Source organism: Saccostrea cucullata, unplaced genomic scaffold, assembly GCF_032062105.1.
Source record: "Saccostrea cucullata isolate Sc308-1 unplaced genomic scaffold, CSIRO_AGI_Scuc_v1 ctg160, whole genome shotgun sequence".
NCBI lineage: Eukaryota > Metazoa > Mollusca > Bivalvia > Ostreida > Ostreidae > Saccostrea > Saccostrea cuccullata.
This window is the reverse complement of record NW_026938254.1, coordinates 692,550-705,000: the sequence shown is the minus strand read 5'-3', so window position 1 is coordinate 705,000 and position 12,451 is coordinate 692,550. Positions and strand designations below refer to the sequence as shown.

Genomic DNA, 12,451 nt, shown 5'->3' with positions numbered 1-12,451 from the left:
CAAATTATGACCCCCGGGGCAAGGAGGGGGCCAAAATGGCCGACCCAAGTTTTACATAGGAATATATAGGAAAAATCTTTAAAAATCTTCTTCTCAAGAACCACTGGACCAGAAAAGATGAAGCTCATGTGGAATCATCCTCAGGTAGTGTAGATTCAAGTTTGTTCAAATCATGACCCCCGGGGCTAGGGGGGGGGGCCAAAATGTCCGACCCAAGTTTTACATAGGAATATATATAGGAAAAATCTTTAAAAATCTTCTTCTCAAGAACCACTGGACCAGAAAAGATGAAGCTCATGTGGAATCATCCTCAGGTAGTGTAGATTCAAGTTTGAACAAATCATGACCCCCCGGGGCTAGGGTGGACCAAAATGGCCGACCCAAGTTTTACATAGGAATATATATAGGAAAAATCTTTAAAAATCTTCTTCTCAAAAACCACTGATTAAGGAAAGATGAAACTCATGTGGAATCATCCTCAGGTAGTGTAGATTCGAGTTTATTCAAATTATGACCCCCGGGGCAAGGAGGGGGCCAAAATGGCCGACCCAAGTTTTACATAGGAATATATAGGAAAAATCTTTAAAAATCTTCTTCTCAAGAACCACTGGGCCAGGAAAGATGAAACTCATGTGGAATCATCCTCAGGTAGTGTAAAATCAGATTTGATCATAACATTAAATGGGTGTTTTTACTCGGGTGATTTTTATTACTTCGGTTTCTTAAGCTGGATATTATAACCTTAAAAAAATTAATACCCATGGTCCGAGAAAACTTCTGAAGCTATAGTGGAAATCATCCAAACCTCTGTACAAACAAGCTAACTATTTACACCAGCATACTCATATAAATTAATTTGTATAACGAACAAGCAAACTATTTACACCCAAATACCTATAAACGCTCCTCACAAATCTCTGACAGTTTTAATCATAGAAAACGGCAGCAGAATAGGTTTTGCAAATACAGATGAAACAAGGACAGAGTGTTGCATTATTTGTACATATCAAAAAGACAGTGGTTTTCATTAATTTAGAGAGTTTTGTCTTAGGGGAGCTTAACCTTATATTATATTTAGCTGCAAGAACTGAAAAATCAAGCCCCTTGGTTTTACATACTGTCCCCTTGTAGGGGCTAAGATGTTCAAATCTTGAGAGTGGTATTCTAGGGTATAAACGACATTTGGAAACATAGAACAGTGTATATGCCGAGCGAAAAAATAACATTAAGTGATTAACCAATATCTTCAAGAAGGATATGGAAGTAACGAACAGTATTCAATCTCAAAGTCCATAAAACAATACAAAATAGGAGCAGAGCAAACACGGACCTCCGAAACATCAGAGGTGGGATCAGGTGCCATGGAGGAGTGAGCATCCCCTGCTGACCGGTCACATCCACCGTGTGCACCTTGTCATGATCGGGAAATAACGGAAAAATCCGTCGTCAATTCAGTGTATAAATAATGGACTAACAATTCGTATGAAAAACGTCAGTCAGCATTTGACTCAATGATAAATGGTATTTGCTGACAAGGTCATTGCATCGACCATAGAACTTACGAAATGATGACTTTAAACGAGACTGCTGATATTCTTGTTTCATCAACTTGCTTGTCAATAATTATTCACCTCGTTTTAGAAATTGTTCATACGTAGAATCATGACGATCTTACGTATCGACATCAAGATGAGATATATATATATACTCCGTATGTAGTTGATGAAGGTATATTGCTGCATAAGTAAGGGAAGTTGACGATAGAAAAGTTAAAGTCATCACGTTTATCATAAGCTTGGTTGTTAGATTACCATTAACGTCTTTTTCAAGTAAAATATCCAAGTATGAAACAGATGTGTCATAATATAATTTATATTGTATATAACAATAAATCATGATTAATAATATACTTTCCACAAAAAGTAAATGATCTACTAGTTTTATTCACAATATGTACTTTATCTGTTTTGAATGGATATTCTATATGTAGAAATTGCTTAATCTAAAATCATTTGAATCTATTTTCAGGCAAGGGAAATTAAAAAATAAAAATAACAGATATGGAAGTTGACGTACTCTGAAACAATGTGAATGAAAATAACTGTTCATGTATCATTATCCCCTTTAATATGGGAAAACTAGATAAATTTGACATAGAATTTAAAAACACTGACAATGTTTGTGTTTCGGGAAACCCTCTTTGTGGATCTGTTGTCCTGCAGCTTTCTGGGAAATTAAAAATTCAAGGTAAGAATTTCCAACGTAAGAAAGACCACAAAATATTGAATACTTTATTTCCCAGAGTGATTTTCAAACGTGTTAGAATGAGGAAATTGTTTTGATAATGATATTACTGCATGAACTGTAAAACAATTCCTCTTTTTTAATATATCCCCTTTGGTGTTAGGGGTTAGATGATACCAAAAAAAATGGAGTGGTATTATATATTTTTTGGCCTACAACAATTGAAAATAACAAATTTGTAGAATATAAAAAATTGTAAACCTTCTGTGATTAACATAAGTCCCTTCAAACAATATTAATCTATACAAATATTTTTTACTTCAAATACCATTTATGTGAAATTTTGAATAAAAAATAAAAAAAACGAAGCGGTGAAACTTTTTCATTTTGCTTATTTAAACATCACCCAAGTTTTTTTTTTTTTTTGTTTAAAATTGTTTTGACATGTTTGTTTGTATCATTTGTCCTTAAACTGACAAAATAATATGAATAAGGAAAGCTTTATCAATATTTGCTTGAAATTCTGTGGATTTATGTAAGCATATTATGGTATCTGTAAACGGCTCTTTCCATAATTTTGTGGAATTTAGGGTATTTTGTTATAATTGCAGATATTTTACTTCGCTTCCATGGTTATGCTAGTGTTGGTTGGGTGGAAAAACATTCAAGTGGTCATGGAAAGAACAAAAAGGCCGTGGCCAAGCACTTCTCTAGTGAAGAAATATATTTTGACCACACCGTTCATGTTTATGGTAAAGAATTACAACAGAGTGAATCTAATCTACCAAAAAAAAACTTTTTTATTCAAATAGTAAAATATAATCTTTAAAGATAAAACATTTGTGATATATCCATGCCTCCTATATGTGATTTATTGTCACTAACATTCTGATTATTCCGATTCTGATACAAACTTTAAATGTTCAAAGTAAAATTTCTTTGATCAATGTATGTGTTTAAAAAACTTTTCTGTTGTAGGTAACAATGCCAGCCAGGTGAACACCCTGGCCGCCGGGTCACACTCCCTCCCATTCGAGTTTCATCTTCCGGCAGATTGTCCTACTTCCTATGAGGGGTCCATTGGTCGCATCCGTTATTACGTGTCTGCTAGAATCAGGAAACTATATGAAATAGAGCATACAACCATGAAACTTTTCACCGTCATAAATCACCTTGACTTGAACAACGACTTACGATTACAGGTACAATTAAAGACCCAATTTTTTTACCGTACGGTTACCTGAGGAGGGGGAGTGGTCCAAGTAACAGTGGTGTTATTTACTGTTCATGTATCATCATACCCTTTAAGATGTCAAAAATCTATATACACGTAGCATTACACAGGAAGTCTGTGTCTGGTGATCAGTGTTTCAAATTCCGTGTTTCGTGTCTGTTTGAGTGAAACTACTTGAAATAATTGAAAATTTCAATATAAAATTTATTTATAAATACTTTCATTGCGATATCTAATGAAGAAAAAAATTATAAAGAAATATCGTTTTTATATTTTAAAAAATGACAAATTAAAGAGAACACAGAGTAAAACTACAAAGTTAACATATCTTTTTTAAATTAAACTTGTGTAAATGTCAAATTTAAAAAAATGTAATAAAATATTCCATTCATAGGTAGGCCTATCCGTATTGTGAACATACACAATGTACCGTACGTACCGCGATAGGAATATTGCCTACGTTTTTTTCCAACAATTTAATATATTTTACCATTTGCAGGTGTTCGTATGTTTAAAATTTATTATTGTTCGCAAGATTTTTTTTTTATACTTTTAAGAATTGATCATTCATTTTAAATTTCGAGTATTTGGTACTGACAGATGTTAGGAAATTGTAAAAGTTTACTTCGAAACTCGGTTATGCTGTTTCTGACATTTCAGAACTTTACAGCGGAACATGGTATAGATTGTATTCATATATAAGTAGGTAAAAGATCGGATAAAGGAATTTTTTATCCGTGCCGTTTGTGCTAAAAAAAATTTCCTACTTATCATATTCCAATTTTAATCGGCAAATAGCGTTTTTGTGCAAAAGTAAAATATACAGCAGATATCTTGGAAACATACCGCCTAAAATACAATATATCCGTTGAGATTAAAAGCAAAATTTTATATTTTATGAAGTCATGTTTTATTTATCTAACTCTCAATTGTTTTTAAAATAAAATTTTTATCCAATGATGTGTTTAAAAAACCCCCGTGTATACAAGGCCTACATGAAAGTGTTTGACGCGTGACCAGGCAATCGTTTTCATCTTCCGGACACAAACTCAGACTATCAGGTATGAGGGGTCACATAGGTCGCATCTTATTACGTGTCAATCAAATCAGAAACTATGTTTTTTTAATGATTGACAGAAATTATTGATCAATCACCTTGACTTGAACAACGACTTGCGATTACAGGTACAATTAAGTTATACTCAGTAACATGAGTAACTTACAGTTAAATTATATACTTATTTGTTGGACGTACATATAATAAAAAAGTCATTCTAAAAAAAATTCTCCATCAGAAGATCAACACATTATGACACGTAAAACATTCTTTTTTGGGCGCATAACTCCAGCAATGAAAATTGTTCTAGAGGCAATTTAAAAAAAGAAGAAGAAATATTCTTCATTGGAAGAAGGAAACACTTGCTCAACATTGTTTAATTCGACATTCAGATTTATCGTCGACGTTATATTGATTAACAACAGTTACTTCCATTACGTCTCGATATACAGTTTGCCAGTGAACTCGAAGTTAAAGATACCGTGTAGTCTGTTTCATTTGGATGTTTTACTGTCTATAGACGATAAGAACCAACATTCAACTAAACTTACTGAATAACAAACAGAATGAGTTCAGCTTTTTCATCGTCAACTTTCCTGTTTTATGTAGTTACAAGTTTTATGCACCCTCAAAAAAGAGTAAAGGTCAAAATTTGAAGTCCTTCACCGGCAAATGGTGACGTCTCTACAAATGTGAACAATTCTCGAATTGGACGTAAAACAACATATAATCCGTCAATCAATCGATGCCCAAAAGCATGATCAAACCAAGGCAGATTACTGACGAAGAAGCTGATATCACGGGGATGTCAACAGTTTCGTTTTAAGTCAACATTTCACATACATTCTTTGGTCGTTAAAGAATTTCGTAAATTCTATAGTCATTATAATGAACTTGTTAGCACATATACCTTTCATTGGTCGTATTTAAAAGGATATATTTTATACCAACTGCATAGCCTTTGATTTGATAAAACTTTTGACCATGGAATATTCTGTCTATCTCATCAGCTCATATGGCCTTCTCCTTGCCACCTTAAGTGATTGTCCTACATTTTGAAGTATAATAATTTCAAAAAGGAGAGATCAAGATGGGGCTACAAAATAAAATTATCACTTTTAAAACCTCTTATCTGACCATGTGTCCTATTATCTTACATGACTATGAAACATATTGAGATAACAAACAGTATTCAAGATCAAAGGTCCATAAAACAATACAAAATAGGAGCAGAGCAAATAATAAAAAAAAATGGCATGCCAGGATATTGCTTCCATAATTAGAGGTTTACAAAAAAGTTATTTTCACATTCAATATAAGGTATAAATACTTGTATGCATGCTAGCTCAATAAAATAACCTAATAATTGTTTCATGTAAAATTTTCATTTGCATTTTCATAGTTTTATAATGGATGCGTTTGCATCATTTTATTGACATTTTACCAATTTATCTGAGACATTAGTTGCATATATGAAGTATAATAACGGAAATTTCTCCTTACCTTATAAATTATTAAAGGACTTCCATCATGAATATTAGAATTTCTCTCCCATGAACCCTTCCTTGTTGTGTTAATGAAACACAGGGATACAGTTGTCGTTATAATTTGATATTTCAGTTTAATCGATAGAAAATACCTTCAAAATTAGTACAATAATGATAATTATATTTTAAAGAGAGAGTACAATGTAGGTTAAAGACAAGAATTTGATGTACCTGTTCATGTTATGCTTTTTAATGAATAACATTTACATATTTTTAAATTTCAGGTTTTAGTGTGTCATAGGTTATTGACATTTGCATTTTACATACAGTTCGTTATCTTTATATATATATATATAATTATATTAAACACTTGTAACTGTGTTACATTTTTTGTAATATTTGGCAGATAACACTTAAAAAAAACACAATGACTTGCTTACATACTGACTAAAATCTCAGAAGTGATAACTTATGCATGTTATTTGGTAATTCTGTATCTATGGTACATGCCTTTATTTGGTTTTTGTTGTAACAGCAATCGACAGATGCCAGTAACGAGATGACTCTTTGCTGTCTGTGTTGTAAGTCCGGACCTATTTGTGCCACGCTATATTTAGAAACAATTGGATTCGTTCCCGGGGAAGGAATTCCCATCCACGTGGAGATTGAGAATAGAAGTGGCAGGAAGGTGTCTGCAGCTAGTGTTACGCTGCTAATGGTAAATTGTTTAAAATGTTATCTATTTCTTAATTAAAATCACTGAAAGGGATTCAAAGTTCTGCTGAATAAGTCTAGATTTCGAAATAAGTCTAAAAATACTGAAACTCGAGGAAACCGATTTCAGGCTAAGTATTAAATAAGATTTTTTTGGAACCATTGGCGGCTAGATTAGACAAGTTTTACTGTACTTGTTTTACTATAATTATGTTATTTAGGTTATTTAGAACCGAGTTGCTTTTTTTAATCATTCCTTAATATTCATCTGACTGAAATGTGTCAATGAAGTACTGTTTGTCCATAATTCTTTTTGCAAATGAAATCTAAGAAATAAAACAATTTAAATTTGATTAGCTGTTCCGAATTTTTTGTGAAAATGAGAATGTTATCTTTGAAAATGATTACATATCAATTTGATGCCATATAATATTACATGTTCAACAATCCCCACCTTATAAAGTAATAATTAATAAAATTCTTGTTCTTTTCATCAAACAGGTTGTCCGTTACAACACGTCCAAAAAATCGAAAACTCACACTAACCAAGTCGCGTCTGTTTGTAAGGACAAATGGAATGCTGGGAAAACAGGCGTGTGGACAGGGGAGCGACTCGTCATACCTTCCGTTCCGCCATCTTATCTTCAAGGATGTGACATCATCGATGTCTCATATGTACTCGAGGTAAATGATATTCACATACCTTTGTCAGATGGCATTTCACATAGAGTAGAAGCATATTTTTTTTTCAAAGTAAAGTAGAACTGATTTTAGTTTTGTCTGTTAATTTTAATATGTTTAACATCCCTTAAAGGAGTTCATTTTATTTCAAATGTATCATTAGTTTTGCTTAAAGTAAATGATAACGGATTATGGCTGATCAAAAGGAGTAATTGTGTCTTCATGTCGGTGTGGACTTTTTTTTTCAGTTAAAGATCCATCCCTCTGGGCCAGCCTTCACTCTGCCAGTTAAAATGGAAATTGTTATAGGAACGAAGCCCTTAAAAAATTCAATCAGTAACTTTTCATACTGTGGGTCAGGAGTTTCAGTAAACTCTCCAGTCATCCATACCAACGATAACAAAAAACTACGTAAGTTGTGCGACATTTTGACATATATCAAAGACTCGTTTCTGTATATGTTTATCATGTTTATCTACTTCTATATTCAATAATCCAGAAGTGAAAAAAGAATTAGATAGAATGCATGATCAGTACATACTGGTCGCTACTGAGAAAGCAGGTAACAACATTGTCTTCGTTTGTAAGGATCATTGTATAAATTGTATTTCAGAAGCGTTTATAAGGATCATTATATAAATTGTATATTTAAGAACTTGGATTTCATTCTACATGTTCTACAAGTGGTAATCCAACTTATACTCTTAGTTCCCTTTCTTAGGAAAAAATTCTTCAAAATCATGTGGCAGTTTTTTTTAAAAATATTTCTAATATCCCAAACAACCAAAATGAATTTGAATTACCATATCTATATTGGAATCCGAAATTTCATGACAATCCTTACAAAGATACATAGCGGGTCAAGTAAATGTTCTACGTAAATTTTCTTACCTTGTCATTTGCAAAATTATTTTGTTAAAAAATTTGATGGTACGTACAAGTAATATGAAATTGATATTAAAAAGATGCTTTGGTTTCTGATTGACAATATCTATGTGGTTTTTGGACACTAGGTATTCCAAGTTCTATTGGATTTCCCATAGCTACCAATTATACCCATTATTAGCATACTTATTTTTGTATTCATATGAAGTAGAATTTGTCCAAAATTTTATAAGTGAAAAGAAGAAAACACTTGCTTTGGCCTACAACTCGACATTTTGATATGTCGACGACGTATGGTCAATTAACAATAGTTATTTCCATTCTTATGTCGATACGATATATCCATGTGAGCTTGAGATAAAAGGTGTGCCACAGATTCTGACACATCTGTTTCATATTAGGATATTTAGTCGAAAAAGATGTTAATGGTAATTTAACAACCAAACTCTATGAAAAACACGATGACTTTTAACTTTTAAATCGTCAACTTCACTTACTTATGCAGCAATATACTAGTACCTTCATCACCTGCATACGGGGTTTACACTTGTATACCTCTCAGTTGATTCGATACGGAAGAGCATGCACTGCGTATGTACAATTTTTAAAACGAGATAGGTTATTGACAAACAAGCAATTGCTAAAACACGAATATCAGCAGTCTCGTTTAAAGTCATCATTTCGTAAGTTCTATGGTCGATGCAATGACCTTGCTACCAAATACAATTTATCATTGAGTCAAATGATAACTGACGTTTTTCATACTAATTGTTTTATTTACATACTGAATTGATGACGGATTTTCCCTTTATTTCCTGATCATGACAAGAAACACATCAAAATGTGACCGGTCGGTAGGAGATGCTCACTCCTCCATTGCATCTGATCCCACCTCTGATGTTTTGGAGGTCCGTGTTTGCTTGGCTTATATTTTGAATACTGTTCGTTATCAATTTTTTGAGAATGAAAAAAAAAAATACAATACTAGTATGTTTGTACAAAATTTACAATGTACATATGATGTAATAATTTTTTTCCTTACAGGCATTACACTCGCAATTTACACGTTGATATTATGTCAATTTTTTTCAGTTTGTGTTAAGTACACGGAGAGTGTCCTGGGAAAGGTCAATGTGGAAGATGACCCAGAATGTGACAAGATTTCGTACGACATCACTTTCGCCCCTGTTTATCCATATCACTCAATCTCAAATAAAACAGACAGTTTCCAGGTCAATTCGCCAAAACCAAGTGTGAAAAGTGTGGGAAGATAGGCAAAACCACGCCTTCCTTATTGTGTTGTTACGGAAACTGAACAACTAACGTTAACATTAAGGAATCCGAGTTTTCCGTCAGTGTGGGTTGTATTGAAAAATTGAGGATTGGGTTGTGATAAGTTTGTATATCAGGTTTACATCTTTATTCATTCTTTTCACATGAATAATATGTACCTTGTATACATTGCGCATTTTAGGAACATTAGTACTGTATTACTATTTTGGGAAAATTGTCTAATCTATATATGTAAGTATAATTTAACATACATGCGTATCAATTGAAACACAGCAAAACGCAATATTGTTTTAAGAATACCTACGTGTTTTACATAAGAATACCTACGTGTTTTTACATAAAAAGAATAATTTTCAAATTTATATGTTTGTTATGCATTTTTTGTTAAAAATAAAGATTTTTATATGCAATAAATTAAATTGTATTTATATACATTTATTTATTGGAACGTTTTATGTATCTTTTACAATCCTTGAAATTGTTTTTACGTGTCAACTATACAAAGCTGATATAAGTTTTTAGATTGGTTATTTAATAGAAATTTTATCGTTAAAAGTGTCTTTCACTAATTTACAATTTTCTATTGCCGAACTGAAAATGACCTGTATCGGTATACGGGATAGGGGTTGTTCTAAATTCAATGAACTTTGCCCAAATTTACCCTTGTACACAATGCCATGTTTCCTGTTGTATTTGCCTCAGGATACTTTGATAGGTATCACTTTTTAAATATTTAAAGTCCCGCCTTTGTGAATTCTAGATCCATGCCTTGTGTTAAACAACCTGGAAGTTACAATACATCAGAATTAAAAGTTATTTACCATAATCTCTGATTTCCACATGTCATCATGCCTATTTTACTATCATGATATATAATTTCATAAACAGTCTATTTTGAGATATTTAAAAGAAAGTCATATTGTTTTTATAGAGAATAATACATACCCTTTTCCATATCACATCCTGTATCAGCCCGAGACACCAATATCAGCCAGAGGGCCGAAGGCCCGAGGGCTGATACAGGATGTGATGTGGAAAAGGGTATGTATTAATATGTTTATTACACACCTAGTAATAAAATACAGCATACATTACATAATGTAAGTTGAGAAGAAAATTAGTAAATAATCATGCATGGACTTCTTACATACATGTACATGGTCTATTGTCTCATACGATTTGGGTTTGTTTCTACTTCTATTTCAATGCACTCGATCCGTAATTTGAAAATACCCGGGTAATCTATTACATGTATTTGTAAATTAAGATTAACCTTATTTTCAAAAAGTTAAAATTAAGAGAATACATGTATGAACCCACCAAAACTTGTGTATGATCACAAGTACTGTTTTTGTGGTTTAATTTACTAAGGGTGTGATATTGACGTCAAAATAGCCGTATCAGCTCTGCAGGGCTGATATGGATTTGCGGGGCTGATATAGGTTATCAGCCGTGCAAATCCATATCAGCTCTGCAAGGCTGATATGGTTATTGTGACGTCAGCCATATCGCATATGCAAAAAAACTGTATTTATTACTAAGTGTGTAATAAAAATGGGTAAAGCATGATATCGATTACGGACGGTTACGAGTATTTTGTATTTATGTTTTTTTTTATCAGAGAAATTTAAAACCACTAATGTGCAAAAATTTTATTTTAAATTGTATTAGATCAGAAATCCCCAAAAAACATATTCGGTTAAATATGCAAGTTATATATTACACACAACGGACCCTAACTCAAGCGCCTCACGGGCCATAACTTTTACTAAGCAAACTGTTTAAGAATATTCATATGAAACAGAATTTATATTTTAAAAAGTCTACCTGAGGAGAAGGGAATACTTGCCGCGGACTTCAACTCGACTTTCAGATACTGTATAACGACATTTCATCAAAAAACAGTAGTTATTTCTCTTCAAACAATGTATGTCAACACGATACTAGTAAATCCCAATGAGCTTGAATTAAAAGACTTTAGAGGGTCTGTCATATCTGTTTCATATTTCTATGTTTCAAAAACTATTAACTGTAGACGACAAAGGCCAACTCATATCTAAATGGACAACTAAACTGTATGACATCGTCAACTTTCCTTATTTATGTTATCAACTGTATATGGTGTGTAAACCGAGGCAGACTATTCATGCAGAAGTTGATGTTACAGGGATTTCAACACCCTCGTATTTAAAGTCAGCATTTGGTAATTTTTTATGGCCATTTATCATAATGAACTTAAGATAAATATAACCTATCAGGGCTTCGTGTTGAGGCTGTTTGTTTCATACCCATTGTTAACCATTATTTCTTGTACTAAATTTAACCAAGGAATGTTCCGTCTACGTAATCGATATATTGGGCTCATGGCGGGTGTGAACGATTAGCAGGTAATGTTTACTCCGCCTGGGCACCTGATCCCACCTTTAGAAATCGGGGGTTCGTATTTTAAAACGCCCCGTCACGGAATCGCATGGTTTGTAGTTTTTATGAGATAAATTTTAAAGAGAATTTGGCTACGAGATTCTATCTTTTTTTTCTTCGACTAGGGAAATTAAACGATCGCAGGTTATTTCCACATAATTCGATATGTCTGTTGATAACTCTGTGTTTTAATTGGAAAAAAAAACATATTAATGAAAAGATTTCTTTTTCTCTTTTTGTCTTGCCGTATATATGTAGATCGTACAGTTTTAGACGGAAGTAACAGAATTTTGCCAAAAATTTCCGACAACTTAAGCGAATAATTATCTACTAGTTACTTGGCGAACCGTACTGCTTAAATGTCCGAAGACTTCAGTATGGTAATTTCCCTCTGTGCCTCGATACTTTCTACACTAATGGAGTCTTTGTCAATAT

The 12,451-nt window shown here is 32.8% G+C and overlaps 1 protein-coding gene across 1 annotated transcript in view; it reads left to right on the top strand.

Moving 5' to 3' along the window:
* Window positions 1-9,897, top strand: part of LOC134249837 (arrestin domain-containing protein 3-like) — an 18,435-nt gene extending 8,538 nt beyond the window's left edge. The window contains exons 2-8 of the mRNA XM_062732207.1: window positions 2,029-2,247; window positions 2,856-2,996; window positions 3,223-3,446; window positions 6,558-6,740; window positions 7,238-7,420; window positions 7,666-7,828; window positions 9,395-9,897. Of these exons, the coding sequence (XP_062588191.1) occupies window positions 2,130-2,247; window positions 2,856-2,996; window positions 3,223-3,446; window positions 6,558-6,740; window positions 7,238-7,420; window positions 7,666-7,828; window positions 9,395-9,576 (1,194 nt within the window). The 5' untranslated portion in view covers window positions 2,029-2,129 and the 3' untranslated portion in view covers window positions 9,577-9,897. The remainder of the gene's footprint in view (window positions 1-2,028; window positions 2,248-2,855; window positions 2,997-3,222; window positions 3,447-6,557; window positions 6,741-7,237; window positions 7,421-7,665; window positions 7,829-9,394) is intronic.
* The last annotated feature ends 2,554 nt before the right edge of the window (window positions 9,898-12,451 follow it).